Source organism: Canis lupus, chromosome 6 (genome assembly GCF_048164855.1).
Source record: "Canis lupus baileyi chromosome 6, mCanLup2.hap1, whole genome shotgun sequence".
Taxonomy (NCBI): domain Eukaryota; kingdom Metazoa; phylum Chordata; class Mammalia; order Carnivora; family Canidae; genus Canis; species Canis lupus.
In genome coordinates, this window is record NC_132843.1 from 27,951,172 (window position 1) to 27,968,973 (window position 17,802).

Consider the following 17,802-nt stretch of genomic DNA (forward strand, 5'->3'; position numbering starts at 1 on the left):
TATAGCACCTTTTCAGGCCATTTGTGCTATGCATCCCCTGTCTGGGCGTGGTGGGTGGTGGACACACAGATGAGCCTGGGCCCCAGAGCCATGGTCAATCGGCAGTGCCAGGGAACCATAAAATCCCCGCAGCTACGTACCTTAGCCACGTGGTGATTTTACGCTTCTGGGCGAATGGCCATGAATTGTGGAAATGGCGCTCGGAAAGTAGGAGCAGCCCCTTGGTGGCTCCCCAGCTCTGCCTTGGTTGATCCGACCTACCTTTGGGCAAACACTTCATGTGCAAATTTGATGCAATAATTTCTGTCTTACATACCTCATTCAGTAGTCACAAAAATGAAAGAAAATATGATCAAGATACCTTAAGAAATAAAGAAAAACAATCCCTGCGTAAGAAGTGCATGAAAAGAAAGCTGTGACTCACGAGAGAAGGCAAGTTGTTCACAAACGAGCCTCAGCTCTGAGAGGTCCACCTTTCTAGCGAAGTCCCTTTGCTAGATTCTTACCCAGAGCTCTAGCCAGAGCTCTAGCTCTAGGGGGTTCTGTTCAAAACTCCCGGGGCAGAATAATTATTCGTTACAGTCATATCTGTAGGTGAACGAGATGGCCGAGCCCAAGAGCATTTGGGTTCATAAAAAATGGGACTTGTCCATTTTTCTCTGAAATATAGTTTTCAGATAACCAAGCAAAGCTACTTAAAGCAGTGCTAGTGGGACACTGTCTGGGAGAAAGCAAGAAAAGAAAGAAAAGAGAGATTATCACGTAGTAGTTTTGTTTGATGTGTTTTTCCTGGTGAAACCAAATGGTGACCATAAAATCATCAAGAAATTCACAGACATGGTGGAAGAGCAAACTGAAGGTACCTCTTCATGCTCATCCCCTTATCCTCTGCTCATGGAAAGAAAGGGCCATCAGCTCATCGAAGGTGGCTGCAACCTGCCCTTCCCTGTCTTACAGCTATTTTTATTACCAGGGATGTGTAAAAAAAATAAAGGGAAATAAACTGGCAGATGGCAACCTCATAAATCTTCAGCGGTGAACAAATGGTTTAAATTAGTCAGAGAAGTAAAAAACAAAAGTAAGAGTGTTTGATTACTTTCCCAAATGAAAGAAGCAGCTAAAAATCATTGCAGGAAAATGCCTTCTGAGAAAGGAGGAAAGTGTTGACAATTTCTTTGTTTTGGAATTCTCATACATGCTTAAAACAATTTAAGCAGTAAGAAACTTAAAATCCAAATTTAGTTTTGGTTTTGAAGGCTCGTTGGGTTCAGATCCTGGATGTTTTTAAGGAAGTGACATCTGCTCAGATTGTTTTGGTTATTTTTTAATACCATCTGGTGTATGGACAGGTGGGAGCAAGGGCTTGAGCCTTTGGGGGAGCAAGGAGCATTGTTCCTGCCCATGTGCCTTGCTGCTCAGATTCTCTCCACACGCTGTCAATGGTAGGGCCACGATGAAGGGGATGTTGGAAGAGGAGGTATCTAGGTTCCCCTTCTGGAATGTCACCATGACTAAAGCACAGAAACATGTCTTCAGTGTGGTTGGCATCACTGGCTTCTGAGAAACTACAGAAATGACCAGCCCTGAGGACTCTCTCATCAGACCCAGGATGCCAGCCACCCCACCCAGATATATCCTGAATCACAATCATGTGAATGTTTGTGTCATTTGTGGATTATGCTGTCTTGTCCAGTTCTTTGTTTTTTATTTTTCATTTTTTACATCAATATAGAGGAAAATTGGCTTGTATTGGTGTCCAGCTCTATAACTTTTAAGATCTATAAATTCGTGTAGTGGCCACTGTAGTCATGATTCAGAACAGTCCTATGTCCCAGAAGACGTATTGTGCTAGCTCTTTCTAGTCATTTCCTTCACCCACCTGTTGCCTCTGGTAATGACTGATCTCTTCCCATGACTATGGTTTTGTCTTTTTGAGAATGTCACATAAATGGAACCATGCAGTGTCTAACCTTTTAAGACTGGCTTCTTTCCCCCAGCATGATTGATGTTTTTGAGATCATCCAAGTGGTAGCGTGTATCTGTTGTTGGTCCCTTATTATTGCTGAGCACCACTGCATTACAGGGATGTACCACAGTTGGTCTGTTCATCTGTTGAAGGATTATGTAACTTGGTCTAGTTTTTGGCAATTGTCAATAAAGCTGCTACACTCACATACAAGTTTTTATGTGAACATAAGTTTTCATTGTTCTAGTGTCACTACCTACAAATGGAATTGCTGGGTCATATGGTTGGTAAATCTAACCTTTGAGGAACTGTAATTGGTCTTTTGGTTCTCTTCACAGTGTCTTTCACTATTTGTTGCACAAGAGAGAAAAGTTTTTAACTTGGATGAAGTTCCAATTCTCAACCTATTCTTTTTTGGTATCATGTCTAGGAGTTCATTGCCCTAACATGGGTCACAAAAATTTCCTTTTCAGTTTTCCTTTTAAAAGTTTTGTAGTATTACCTTTGACTTTTAGATTTGTGATCTCCTTTGAGTTACTTTATGTCTAACGTGTAAGGTTGGATTTGAGGTTCTTTTTTTTTTTTTTGCATACGAATTCCAGTTCCAACACCATTTGTTGAAAATGCTATCCTTTCTCTATTGAACTGCCTTTGCACCTTGGTCAAAATCACTAGGCCGTATTGACATTTATTTCTGTATTATCCTAATGATCCGTGTGCCTGTCCCATGGCCTGTCTTATTCTTATAGCTGTATAGTAGATCTTAACCATTTTCAAAATGGTTTTGGTTCATCTGTTTTGCCATATAACTTTTAGGACCAGCTTGTCTATATCCACAAAAAAATCATGATGGTATTTTTATCAGAATTGAGTTAGATTTATAGATCAGTTTAGGGAAAATTAACGTCTTGACTGTATTGAGTCTTCAGTCCAGGAACATGGTATATCCCCATTTATTTAGATTGTCTTTGATTGCTTTCACCAGTATTTTTATTTTCCAGCCTACAGATCCGGCACATGATTTGTTGGATTTATATCTAAGAATTTTCTTATAAATAGGACTTTAAAAAATTTCAGCTTATAACTGTTCACTATCAATATAGAAATAAAATGGATTTTTAATGTATTAACCTTAAATCATATGACATTGTTAAACTCACAGTTTCATCAATTTTTTTTGTAGATTCTTCAGTTTTTTTACATAGATAACTATGCTGTCTATGATAAGAATAGTTATGCTTTTTCCTTTCTGATCTGTATGTCTTTTTTTAATGTTATAAATCTGTCGTGTTCCCAATCTTAGAGAGAAAGTATTCAGTCTGTCACCATTAAGCATGATATGAGATGTAGGTTTTTCATAAATGTGATTTATCAGATGGAGGAGATTCCTTCTATTGCTGGGTTGCTGAGATTTTTTTGTTATGTATGGATATTGAATTTTATTAAAAATGTTTCTGCATCAATTCACATAAGTTTTTTTTTTTAAAGATTAATTGAGAAGATATTGGTGAGAGGGGCAGAGGGAGAGAATCTCAAGCAGACTCCCCACTGAGCACAGAGCCCAATGCTAGGCTGAATCCCAGGACCCTGAGATCATGACCTGAGTCAAAATCAAGAGTCAGATGCTCAACCAACAGAGCCATCCAGGCTTCGCATCTATTGACATTATGATGTGAATTTTCTTGTTCGGACTGTTAATCTGGTAGATTGATTGCATTGATTGTTTTTTTGTACTGAACCAAACTTGTGGTCATTACTTTTAATATGTCACTTTATAAAACTTTATAAAATACAGTAATGTTTATGTATCTGAATATATTGACTTTTACATAGTTAAAAATAGTTTTGTTAAGGATTTTTGCATCTAGATTCCTCAGGGATTTGGGCTGCAGTTGTAGTATCTTTGTGTAGTTTTTGTATTGGGTAATTCTAGTCTCATTAAAAAAAAATGAAGATTATTGCCCCACTTGCTTGGGTTGGGGCCACAGGTTCTGACCTGCCTCTTTTGGACTATGGTTCCAGTGTCAGCTCAGTTTTCAGGGTCTTTGATACAATGTTTAAGGTCAGGTTCACACATTAACAGCTCAGGGATGACCCCAGAAATTCTTGAAGAATGTTTTACACTTGTTTTGCCAGGCTCTTCATTTTCCCCAACCTCCCTGATACTCTCTAGTTCCCTGGGGCCTTCCTTTTTGGTCCTCTGGCTAAAAGCTGGAGCTTAGTTGTCTCACTTTGCCATGTACTTTCTGTGACTGTGCCCATGTTTGGCGCCAAGCCAAAGGGAGACAGCATGTGCCTGGGGACATGGGCCCATCACATGGGATTGCCTTATTTGGAGGAAAACTGCTATTACCTTGTACAAAGAATTTAAAGGAACAAAGTAAAGCCAAAATGTACATTCTTTATTATCTTTTCTTCAATTCTTTTAATCAAAAGGAAGTGACAGAGCCACTCTTGGACTGAAGAGGAAAAGATAGCCTAGCTGGAGAACAATAAAACCTCAGGATTTACCCTGTCTACTCCCTTTGTCTGGCCCTGTTGGGACTACAGCCCCACTGATTGGAGAGGAAGGTTCCCTCCCCAAGAGCTATAGGTGGCTGCCAGCCCCCGCTGTCACTGCTGTCACTACTAGGAGACTCATTTCCCACTCCTCAAGTCAGCACTAGAGGATTCCACTGGAGCTCTCTCTGTCTGCACCCGATACCCTCTTCCAGGTTTGGGGACCTGAGCTCAGGCTGTGGAGTACCAGAGGACAAGTGGTCAACTCATCACCAGTTGGGTTGAACTTCCAATTCTGATGGTCTTCTACAATCCACCTGCCACTGTGTAATTTTTAGTCTTCAAATAGTGGCTCCATTCATGCTGTCCAGGGTGTATAGTTGCATTCACTGAGACAGGAGGGAATATGTCTACTCCATCTTTCCCAGAACCAGAGCTCCTTCTGCTTCTATGCAGATGCTTGCTTTTGTAGAACAGTGACAAAAGCCATTTAGAATTAATGAATTAACATAAGTTACCAAGAAGTGTGGCACAATGCTGGAGAAGGAAAAATTAGAGAAAAATAATGACCCCTTACCTTTAATTATGTTGTTTGTGAAATATTACCTAATGGGAGCTTTTACCTTCTTTTAAATTACTTCTTATAATCACTGAGGAATTTGAACCTACAAGAATCCTAATCTTTTGGAGGACTTTTTGCCTCCACTGCCTTCCATCATTAATTAACCAGAAATAAATAGAAGCAAAAGATAACTTTTTTCATTCATTGGTAGGTATTACTCTTCATAAATACCATCATTATTTTTGCTCAACCAGACTTGGATCTGATATTATTTAAAGTGTTTTCATTTGAAGGCTCAGTAGTTAAGTGTCTGACTCTTGGTTTCAGCTCAGATCATGATATCAGGGTGGTGAAATTGAGCCCAACAGCAGGTTCTGTGCCAGGCCTGAAGTCTGCTTGGGATTCTTTCTCTCCCTCTTCCTCTCCCTCTGTTCTTCCCTACCTTTCTCTCTCTTTAAAAAAAAAAATAGGAAGAGGAAGAGGAATAAGAAGAAGAGGAAGAACGAGAAGAAGAAGAGTACTTTCTTTGCTACCTAAAATTTGAAATATAGCTTAAATATTTAAAACAATTAAAATTATAGTATGCCCCATATGCAAAAGCTAGTCTGAGTTCTTATATAGTCTTGACAAATTTTATTCTTTCCTAGGAACAGGGAGCCACTCTCTAACCTTCTATTTTCTGCTTTCCCTTTTGTCTCACCTCCCATCCCCCTTTTTTGTCTAGAATGTCCTTCATGTACAAGACCCAGAAAATGTAGGGCAAGTTTTTAAAATTCCTTATTAAACAGGTTAAGATTAGAGCACCTGGGTGGCTCAGTGGTTGAGCATCTATCTTCGTTCAGGTCATGATCCAGGGGTCCTGGTATCGAGTCCCACATTGGGCTTTCTGCAGGGATCCTGCTTCTCCCTCTGCCTATGTCTCTGCTTCTCTGTCTGTGCCTCTCATGAATAAATAAATAAAATCTTGCAAATAAATAAATAAATAAATTCCTTATTAAACAGGTTAAGATTAAAGGAAAGAGAGAGAAAGAGAAAGAGATCATCTTAGAACAAATGAATGTGAATTTAGACTCTACTTGGGACTTTTCTTCTCTACAGTATTTGGTTTATAACGGTATACCACCTGTATATGATATGAACACTGACAACAGAATCTCTTTACTACCTGGTTGGAAAATTACAGTGTGATTTTGGAAATATCAAAGGGCTGGGATAGGATCTGTCACTAAGATTATGCTATATCATTTCACCTTTCAGAAAATTCTAACCATGATTCCCACTGAAGAAGAGAAGCAAAAGATCCAGGAGGCGCAGCTGGCCAACCCTGACGTGCCACTGGGCAGTGCTGAGCAATTCCTCCTCACGCTCTCCTCCATCAGCGAGCTCTCAGCTCGGCTCCACCTCTGGGCATTCAAAATGGATTACGAAACAACAGAAAAGGTACACGCTTAGGGAGAGAGGCAAGCAGTCCTCACCCCCAGTGTGGAGAGAAATCTTATTTTTATTGGTGAAGGTAGTGAAGTATCCTTCTTGAGTGAGGATCTGAGGGGCAAGTTGGTGAGGGTGAGGTTGTGTCCACACTAAGTGATGGACAGCTTGCCAGGGAGGTGTTTTTCTCCAGTGGCTGCCTGGCCCCAGCCTCCGACATTTGCTTGAGGGTACCAGATGACTGGTCAAAAAAACTAAAATTTTCTGACTGTCTATACTCATTGTAAAAATTTGGAAAATGTAGAAATGCACAATATAGAAAGTGACCTGTAATCCTTCTACTTAATGATAGTCACCTAAACTGCCATTGACTGTGACAATTATCCTGGTATTGGGTCCCTTTGAGGGAGTATCTCTGTAGGAAGTTGAGGATGAAACACTCTAAGAAGTTGAGAAGATCCTTAACAGTGAAGGCATTGGGAGATTCATCTGAGTAAGAAGTGGAAGGAGCAGGTGTCTTCTAGACTGGGGAAATGGGAGTATATTTAGAGGTTTTTAGCAGAAAAATCCAGTAGAGAGGAAAAAGATGGAAAATGAGCTGGAATGAACTTAATTAAGAGAAAGTACCCAAAGGAGAGAGATTCAAAGCATAGGAGAGCCTGTGTGGTCTCCATCCTCTGGCAGAGGAGGCAGCAAGGTCTTATGCCGAGGACCAGGCCGGTGGCAGTGGGCGTAGGGGCTTCTGGAGGAAACCGTGGTGTTTGAATTCATTCAGGAATCAAGTGGGGATGAAGAGATGCAGGACCACTGAGGGGACTTGGCGTGACATAGTCTCAAAACCAGTGTGAAAGTCTGAGAGAGTGAGAGTTATGAGGGCAATGGCAGTAATGAGGATGGTGGTCTTCTAGAAACCCGGGTTAAGAAGTGGCCACCTGCAGAGTGCTCAGAGGGGAGGTTAGGAGACCAGAGGGGTGCAGGGACAGTGCAGGATGTTTTCTGGTGTCATCTGCCTGGAAGGAGAAGGCAAAGAGGAAGATTATGTTCCAAATGCTGAAGGTACATGCAAAGGAAGAGAGTTCTAGAAGGCAGTCAGAAGGAGAGAGAATGAGAGGGGAGTGTGGTCTGAAGGTCCTACCTGAGCTTAACTGATGGGCAGGAACAGGGGAGATAGAGCATTTGTCACCCCAGCACAGGTAGCCAGACATATTCATTTGGGCTCCACTGGGGAGACTCTGAGGACTTCCCACTGCCATCTGGTACTTTTCCATACTTGGGAGCCTGTGCCCATCCCATGGGCCTGCCTGACACCAAGGAAAACTCTGCTGTGGTGCCCTTGTACGGAAGTGAATAAGAACAAAGTAAAGCCAAAATGTACATTCTTAATCATCACCTTCTGACTTTTTTTTTTTAATTGAAAGGAAGTAGCAGAACCACTTTTGGATCTGAAGGAAGGCATAGACCAACTGGAGAACAATAAGACCTTGGGCTTTATCCTATCTACTCTCTTAGCCATTGGGAACTTTCTAAATGGAACTAATGTAAGTGTGTCATATCTCTTATTCTCCTCCCTACCTTGTCACAAAATCCCTGCCCTTCGTTTGCTGAGGGACGTTGTACCTCTGGTCCTCCAAAGCACAAACGAACAAGTAATTTTTGTATTTTCTTGCTGGAAAATCTAGAAGGAATTTCATCCTTAACTTATCAGGGCCTATTTATTTATTTATTTATTTTTAAAGATTTATTTATTTATTTATTCATGAGAGACACAGAGAGAGAGGCAGAGACACAGAGGGAGAAGCAGGCTCCATGCAGGGAGCCCGACATGGAACTCGATCCCAGGTCTCCAGGATCACGCCCTGGGCTGAAGGCAGCGCTAAACCACTGAGCCACCCGGGCTGCCCAGGGCCTATTTATTGAGCCTGTATCTTGCTATACATAAGAATACTTAGAAAAATAAGCACCCTCTTCTTTATGAAGCTTGGCTTTTCTCAAAACTGACATTGGAGAGAATTTCATTCACCTCCCTCCCCCATTTTTTCCCCTGAACTTATCACTCAAATATTTATAATTTACACACATTATAAACCAACTTTTTAAAAAAAAATTGGCAGATCTTTGGTCAAGAAGTAGAAAAGTAGAGGCCAAAGAGAGAAAGTTGTAGATACCCAGATGGCAGAGACCCATCAACCCCTACAGCACCCTGATTTAGCGGCAGAGGCCTGGGACAGCTAGTGGCTGATGGCCATGGTGGGAAAGAGCCAATGTGGTTGGTCCCTATGTGATCAGCTAATGATGGTGGAGCATGTGGCCTGAGAAGCTCCAGTCACAGGGGAGCTATTATTAGGCTCCTCCAACAGGGCATTGATTCTGGCCATTCGTGCCTGTGTACAACTTATTCTTGTCTTTTATTTAATGTTCACCAAACAGGCCAAAGCGTTTGAGTTAAGCTACCTCGAGAAGGTTCCAGAAGTCAAAGACACCGTGCACAAGCAGTCGCTTCTCCACCATGTGTGCACCATGGTGGTGGAAAACTTCCCAGACAGCTCTGATCTGTACTCAGAGATTGGGGCTGTCACCAGGTCAGCCAAGGTATGTCCATGGGCACAGAGGAGTGGGCTGTGCTTTTCCCTCAGATGTTGGATCTTTGTCAGTCATCTCTGAGGAGCACAGACTCTATTAGGTGAAAAAAAAAATGTCCAAGGGCTGCTTGCAACCCTTGCTCTAGAGTTTGTGGGTATGTCTTTTCTGATGCCATTTCTAATGGACTTTTAAGATCCTTTTCCCATGTCTGGTTCTCTATCAGATTCTTTCCTACTGAGGTATGTGAAGCAGGCCTGCTATCCTGGTCCAAAGCTCTGCATCCGCTGTGGAGCAGTGTTACTCACTAGACCTGGATTCTTCCGAGCAAGAAAACTTCTCCACTTTCTTTCAGTGGACAAAAATGTCCAAAAAATGCAATTTGGCTCCTCCTCAGACTTCCTGCAGCAAGACATGGAGCCAGGAAACAGGACACCTGGCCTTCTGCTCCCCCACAGATTGGCTGGCTATTCCTACACTCTTACGCAGAGGGAGGGGTTTTATAGGGCTGTAAACAGTACATAGCATTGGCTTCTCGACTGCAAACTCTAAATTGAGTGTAGAATTAAAATCTTCATGAACTTGTAGTTTATTAGAAAAGAGTTGTGATAGTTGGATACCCAGCTGCCTCTACTTGTAAGAGTATCTTGAGGCTGAACAACCCCAAGGAGTCCCCACCACAGCACAACTGGACAATGTGAGGGTCTCAGGAGCCAATAGGAAGCGCATGGGGAAGGGCTGAACAGGGCAACAGGAGTGAGGCCAATGTGGAGGAAACTTCTGGAAACCCAACCTGGGCAGGCCGAGGAGCTGAAAGCAGATGACTCTTAGCTCTGGGACACTCTGGACCCCAGTATGAGAAGAGGAGATAGAGTGGTGGGCAGAGGGGAAGAAGTGAGGAAGGGGCTTTGCTTAGGTCTCCTTCAAGAAACTCCCTCTCGCTGCCTTCTCCCACAGAACTGGCTTGTGGGGTCCCAGGGGCTGGGACCCTACTTTACCTGCCTCAGGAGCAACAGGCTGGCAGCTGCCAAGTAGAGCAAGCAGGGGGCCCTGGGCCAGAGCATGGCCAGGGATCTCCCAGCTTTGGCAGCTGACCACAGGCTTCCACTCTGCCAGGCACTGTTCAGAAGTCTTTTACAAATATCATTTCAGTGTTCTAACCAAGAAGAGAAACCCTTCCTGAGTGTCACAGTGGGGGAGGGTCCTCCAACTGCTGCTTGGATCCCCAGCCCCCGCCCGCCACGTGAGCACCTTCTCAGAGCGCAGTGTGTTAGGAATACCTCTGCTTGAGACAGGGTCTCATCTTTGTCTTGTTCCCAGATCCACACAGAACCAAGCAGTTCCTTAGCTATATGTGGTCCTTTGTTCTTTCCCAGGTCTTTCTCCTGGGTAGAGCCTGCTTATATCTAAAGCAGCCCTGGCCTTGGAGTCCTGACACCAGGCTGGCCCCCAGTGACTTCCCCAGGCCCCCCTAAGTATCATCCTAAAGGGTGCTTAGTATTTAGTTAAATCATAATGAAATAACTTCTTGTGTGAAGATTGGCTACGCAAGTCAAAAGTGCAAGTCTGTTTTATCTGTTAACGTTGGCAGTTACTAAAGATGATCATTGATCTAGATCCCTGTGACTTGCAAGACGGCATCTACCACTTCTCAGCCTTTACTCCCAAAGCCTTTTTGGGTATTGAGGGGTCCTCCTGTGTAGACAGGCACAAAATAAACCTCAGGAACCCTCAGTCCCACTGTGTCTGCTCCATCTGCTGGTGTGTCACACGGGCGGGCTGCTCTGGCATCTGCAGGATAACCGTGTCCCTGAGTGACCCACACCATCCCAGTCTGACTTGATGTTTCATGTGGAACAGTCTTCAGGAGAGGTCTCCCTGACAAGGACTTTCTTCTCAAAGAGGGTGGCCAGGCCTGCTCTGTCTCTGGAGTAGAATTTTTTAGGGGCAAATCTAGGCTTAAGGCTGGTTGAAAACTTAGACTCTGGAGCCAGAGAGATCTGGGTTCAGATCCCAGTTCCACTACTTAGAGCTGTGTGGTCTCTCACAAGCTACCTACCCTTCTGTGCATCAGTTTCCCCCCACCTGAGTGGAACTAATAACAGAATCAGGGGATAATGGTGGAGACTCGGGTCACATGTGCCGGTGGCCTCTGGCCAGGCAGGCAGCCAGATGAGGCAGCCTTCCAACCCCCCTCAAAAGAAGCTACATTGAGCTCAACGCTGAAATTGTACTTCGTCAGAAGTTTCCCTACCTGGCTTCTGTTGGCGGTAGGTTACTTTCTCCTGCCCACCCCCCCGAAGGGCTCACAGTGGACTCTCTTCCCAGAAAAACCATCTGTCACGTGGTGGCTGCCTGGCCGCTCTGTGCCAGGTGAGTGTCCCCTGGTTAGACTGTGCAGGACTGCTCAGTGCGTGTCTGGGCGGAACGGAGGTTATTTTATTGTGTATCAGGGAGCTGCCAGATGCAAATGAGGACAGATCCAGAGAGTTATGATTAGACATATTACTCTTGGCTTAAAATCTCCTAGACATTACTTCTCAGTCCCGGGTCATCCAGATCCTTCTCTAGACTTATTCTTTGAACTATTCAGTCTTTTTCTAAATCTGCATTTTTTTTCCCCTCTTGACTGAGCACCTGATTTTTCCCCCTCAGCTCGACAATATCATAGGAAAGCAAAAACTTTTCTAATCTGGACCCAGGTTTCTTTTGGTTCAGGCAAATCATTTTTCTCCAAATCCCATGAACCCCTTGCTTACCTGACCAAGGCTCTGCCTAAACTTGCCTTCAGTTTTTGGCTCTTCTGCACTCAAGAAACCCAGAACTTGCAATGTCTTGCCTGGCACCCAGGGCACCCTTTGAGCTCATCCTGTCTGGTGATAGATCCTCTAACAGAATCCACCTTCATTGACTTGATCCCCTCCATTGTCTCCTGGGGGGTGGGACCACTCCAGCAAGGGCCCTAAGCACTCAAATGCAGCCTCACATTGCTCTCTTTTTGAAAAGATTTTATTTATTTGAGAGAGAGAGAGAGAGAGACAGCACATGAGCAGAGGGTAGAGGCAGAGGGAGAGGGAGAAGCGGACTCCCTGCTAGCAGGGAGCCTTATGTGGGGCTTGATTCCAGGACCCTGGGATCCTGACCTGAGCCAAAGGCAGATGCTTAGCCACTTAGCTATCTGAACCACCCAGGCACCCCCAAGGCTCACATCTCTTGACTTTCGTCATCTAAGCAGTGGCAGCTCACCTCCACGCACTTGCCTTCTCCTACTGACCTTGAGTTGTCCAGCGATTGGCTTTTCCCACCATCTCCCCCCTGCAGCTACTTCTCTGCCCTCAGGCTCCTCCCTAAGTCTTGCCTGTTTATGTGTCTACCTCCTCTCCTAGCCTTATCAGTCACCAGCACCCCCCCCGCCGCCCCATCCCACATCCTCTTAAATGCCCTCAAGTGTATTTTTTTTCATGACTACCTCTTTGATTCACATAATTTCTAGTCTAGAAATTCAATAAAAGCATCACTTTAGAAAGCCTCAGCTCAGGCTACCTCAGTTCATCCCTGCTGTCCCCACTTCCCTGAAGAGCACAGTGGGCACGGTGGCACGTCTGTTCTTTGCACACATGACTTGCATCTGGTAGTGAGACCATTCTCTCTCTCTCTCTCTCACACACACACACACACACACACACACACAGACATGTGCGCGTGCACCTAGTGGGTTCTATACATCCCCAGTGTTTGGTCTACACACCTGTCTATAAAATGAGCCTCCTCGAGAGCAGCAATTTAGGTTCGCTGAACATTTATTTGTCTTTGTGTTCTTAGTGCTTGGTGTAGGAACTGATATACACCAGTCTCTCCATCCGTGTGGGTCGAACGAATGAATGGGTGGAGAAGTAAAATTTGTCACACGGTGTAAAGAGATCACTGTGAAGAGAAGCTGTCTCCCCTTTAGCTATCCCCACCATATTGGAACCATCCCCGTACAATTGGCGTGCTCCTATAACCCTAAGTGAAAAATCATCTCTGAAGAACAAGAGCTCTCTCTTTTTTTTTTTTGAACAAGAGCTCTCTGAAAAATTTTGAGACATCTTCTCAGCTCATCTTGTACTAGAATGCCCTGATATCATGTTTTAATTTACAGTTCCCAAAGACTTCCCTAAGATTTCTTTCCAAATTTGGGGGAGGGGGGAAGAGTGATATTTGCATTGGGTTCATTTGGAGAACAGTTTTATCACTAAATAATTTGATGTCAAGATAATGACCAATACACATGTGGATAATTTTTAGGCCATAAATATGTTTGTATTTCAAGATGTAAATTTGGTTTTGATGTTTGTTTCTTCCCGGAGGCGGTTGAGTTTCCTGGTTCAGGTTGGTGTCCGGTTGTTTCAGTGCGTTAGCAATGTTCTCTCTCTGATTTTCAGGTTGACTTTGATCAACTTCAGGATAATTTATGTCAGATGGAGAGAAGATGCAAAGCTTCATGGGATCACCTCAAGGCAATTGCGAAACATGAAATGAAACCAGTTTTAAAACAGCGAATGTCAGAGTTCCTAAAAGACTGTGCAGAGCGAATTATAATTTTAAAGATTGTTCATAGAAGAATAATTAACAGGTAAGTAGATGAATGAACTAATGGAAATACCTATAAAATGGCATATTAATAATCGATAAACCAAGATTGGATGGAAGGTTAAGTTTACAAAAGTTGTACTATAAACTCTGGGTACATAGAAAATACACCTTTAGCACATGTTTATTCCATGGGTATTTTTCTTACACACACACACTGCGATAATATAATGCCATTGAATTTTGAGATTGGAAGGAATCTCAGGGATAATGTGGTACAAAAATCCTATTTGATCAGGAATTGCCTCTATAAAATCTCTGACAAGTTGACCCCTGTGTCTCTGCATCTGCTTGAACAGTTGTGCGTACTTAGAGCACATGTCCTTCCAAGGTGGCTTGACTTGTTAGAAAAGTTCCTTTTTATAATCTGCAGTGTACTCTCTAAGACTTTCAACTTGTTGATTCTCTGATGGCTGCTCCATTGCAGCTTGTATGGATGAGGCCTGGGTCCCACCATGGGTGCCACGCTCTGGACCAACTGTCCTTAGAGTCAGAAGATCTAAGACGACCCTGGGAGACATGCAGGGATGGAGGAGGCCTTGCTTGCCTACTAGGAGGCTGCCTGAGATCTAGGACTGCTCCGTAACGGTCTCACTTGCAAGCAGTAGCAGCACCAATACCAGAACCTGGGTATTCTGACTTCCTGAGCCAGGGCATTGCTGACCATGCACCACCCCCCTCTTCTTTGTGATATCACAGAGTATGGTTGTAGGCTCCTCACCCTGCCCTTCAGGGTCTGGATGCTCTGTCCTGGACCTCACTGAGTAAGTGTGCAAGTCTACGGACCCGCAGGCAGTGGTATACCCAGAGCAGGTGCTCTGGAGACAGAACTTCTGAAACAGGCCTCATGTCGGTTCTGTTAAGGGAGCCCTCCCCTGGGGGCCATCTAAACTGCGGCCTTTCCCAGAGATCTGCCCTCATGTACACTCCCAGGCCTATGTCCAGGCACTTGGTTATTTTTTTTTTAAAGATTTTATTTATTTATTCATGAGAGACACACAGAGAGGCAGAGGCATAGGCAGAGAGAGAAGCAGGCTCCCTGAAAGGAGCCTGATTCGGGACTCAATCTCAGGACCCCACGATCACAACCTGAGCTGAAGGCAGATGCTCAAACACTCAAACACTGAGTCACCCAGGTGCACCTTGATTATTTTTTTTAAGCAGTTGGGCACTATTTGCATTTATCCCTGTACATTTCATATTTGTTTATTCCTTTTTTCTCTCTCTTCCCCTCCCTCTCTTCCTCCTTTCACCCTCTTTTTTCTTTGCTTCCTTCACCCTCCTTGAACCCACCCAGAACTTTAATAACCTAGTCTTGTGTGCATGTGAGGCCTTGCCCTTTGCTGCTTTGGTAATTGTATCCCTCCTGGGTCTAGATCCAGACTGTTGTAGGGTGAAGAAGGTGGTGGAAGTCTTTAAATGTTAGATAAGACTAGAATGGGGAGCAGAATCTTCCCTCCAAGTGGATGACTGTCAATCACTCAGTACTTCTGGAATTTAGTTGTAAAGCCTGCTCCCTGCACTCCACCTTGACCTCACATTGCCTTCCAGGGAGGAGGATCTTATCGGAGATCTAGTCAGGTTTCTTAGTGAACCCAAAGTACATTATGCTTTTAACATGTTTGAAAAGTAGAGGCAGGGAATGTGAGCTGCGGTGGCCCTCCATGCTTTGTATGATACAGGCAGTTTCCAACTTAAAATGACTCAAACAAATAGTTTCCATTTGGAATATCATGAAACTGGAGCAGTTTTCTGAAAGTCTCACAAAATTTTTATGCCTGAGCACATTAGTCATTTTATCGTGGACAGGTAAAAACTCGTTTTGGTGATACAATTATTCCTTAAGCTATAGGCTGTGCTGTGTGTGTGTGTGTGTGTGTGTGTGTGTGTGTGTGTGTGTGTGTGTGTAAAATGCATATCATGTTTGCTGTGATTGTCCTACTTTTCCTGGTAAGCTGGTCACCAAATAATGGTTGCTCTTGCATGATCTAGATCCCTGTCTACTCACTGGAGGCCATCCTGCTGGGGATGACCTGCATGAGCTAGGAATCCACCATAGTTATCGTGGGTGGTAAAAGGGCCAGGGCTAAAGGGTGGGTCCAGGGAATGGCCAAGCCAAAGCTCCTAAACCATAGAACCCTGGCTTCCAATGACGTTGTTCACAGGAATGCCATATGAAGAACTGATTAAAGTCGGAGTATCATGTTGAAGTGGCCGTGGGGGCCTCAGAGCCCCAGTGGCTGTGCTTCTTCCTCTTTGCCTCCCCACCTACCAACATTTCCCAGGAGCATAGGCTGTAATGGCTAAGAACTAACATGTTCCCTTTGCACACTGGGACACTAAGACCCAGAAAGGAGCAAAACCCTAGTTGAGGTGGGTATGAGTAGAATCCTTCTGGGTGCGCAGATCAGCCTTGATAGAAGTCTTCAGATCAGAAAGTTGGAAGTAGCGAGGCCTTCCTCTCTTTTCCTCACCTGCAAGTATAAGAGTTATATTTTTATCTGTGTAATTAGTAATTCATTTAATCGGGCACTTTTTAAAAGAAGCAGTTGTTACACAGACGTGGCGCTGAGGTTCCCAAGGTGGGACGGTCCTGTGTCCCCTGGGGGTGAATGCAAACCTTCGGGTAGCAGAACTGCGGGTCTAGGCTCATGACACTCTCCCTCCCTCATGACCCACTGCCTGCTGGTGGCAGTCTGCTGACCTAGTCAGTCTTGTAAACAGCTGAATGTTCGGTCTTCAAGAGTCCTGCCACCCCTCTGGCCTTGGGGAAGGAAGAACAATGATTTCTAGAGCTCAATGGTGAAGAGGCGGGAGGTTCTCGGATGGAGCCATCTGGAAGCTCCCTAACCTCCGCTGTGCACAGACCAGGACACTTCAGCCCATCCTTTGCTGGCACCTCCTGCTGTGATTGGCAGCTGACAGGACAAGTGGTCAGGTCTCGCCTCTGCCCCCCGGGCATTCCCTCAGACACTGCAGGTTCTCTGCTCATGCCCTCTGGGTTCCCTCTGGTCCACTGTATACCACCCAGGAGCCTGGGAGGGCCGATGCATCTGGCCAGACCCACCTCTTCCTCACCTTATCAGGCTGCTCTTTGCACTCTGCCAGAGGTGTTGTGGATTGGCCTGGAACCTTCTGTCTTGCACAGGAGCCCCCTGGTGGGACAGAAATACCTCTTGCCCTCAGCAGCCCCGCCGAGCCTCTCAACAGACCTCTCTCCACTCCAGGGCTTCCTCAGACAGAGATGAGAACTCACATCTGGCCACCTGCCCTCCTTCCCTGCTCCCTCAGTCATGGAGCTGAAGAAGCAGGCGCCTGCCCCTCCCCTTCCTGTCCGGCCCTCCCTTAGTTATCCCAGTGGGTCTCCTCTTGATAAAGAGGCAGATAAAAGAACTTTGACAATCCTCTTTAGGTAAAACAGCTTTCAGAACCATTGCATGGCTAAGTTTTCCTCTGCATATTTCCTCTTTCCTTTCATGCTGCCCCAACGGCAGCCTAGTCCCAGGCCTCGCAGACCCGTCAGGCTGAGTTGTGTACACTCTCACGAGATAGAGGGAGTGGCTCAGACTGGACACCTTTCAGATCCTGTGGTCCTACCAGTGGAATGGCCTCCCTGCCCCTCCTCACAGCCCCTGCAGGCTCTCAGCCATCCCTCTGTCCCGTTGGGGTCCCCCACATTCCACCTTGGGGCCTGAGGCTTCTTCAAGGAGTCTTGAGGAGTCCGCTGTGGCTGGGTTCAATGGAGATGAGAAAGGAAATGGGCCAGTTGTGCAGTACCTTGTATGGATGGACCACATTTTGTTTACCTGTTCATTTGTTGGGCATTTGGGTCATTTTTACTTTTTGGCTATTATGAGTACTGCTGCTATGAACATTCCTGTAGAGGTTTTGTGTAGACATACACATATCTTCATTTCTTTTGGGTATGTGCATAGGAGCAAAATTGCTCAGTCATATGGTAACTTTATGTTTAACTTTTTAGGAACTGCCAGACTTTTCCATAACAGCTAAACCATGTGATGTTCCTACCTGCTACTGTATAAGGGCTCCAATTTCTCCCCATCCTCACCAACACTCGTTATTATCTGGGGTCCTGACAATAGCCATCTTAGTGAGTGTAGAGTGATGTCTCCTTGTG

At 44.8% G+C, this 17,802-nt stretch overlaps 1 protein-coding gene across 18 annotated transcripts in view; it reads left to right on the forward strand.

Moving 5' to 3' along the window:
• The window catches only part of FHOD3 (formin homology 2 domain containing 3), a 463,300-nt gene that overhangs the window by 418,828 nt on the left and 26,670 nt on the right, over positions 1-17,802 (forward strand). For all 18 annotated transcript variants that reach the window (XM_072829309.1, XM_072829316.1, XM_072829312.1 and 15 more), the window contains 4 exons: positions 6,285-6,467; positions 7,874-7,993; positions 8,883-9,044; positions 13,457-13,647. In XM_072829309.1, the coding sequence (XP_072685410.1) occupies positions 6,285-6,467; positions 7,874-7,993; positions 8,883-9,044; positions 13,457-13,647 (656 nt within the window). The remainder of the gene's footprint in view (positions 1-6,284; positions 6,468-7,873; positions 7,994-8,882; positions 9,045-13,456; positions 13,648-17,802) is intronic.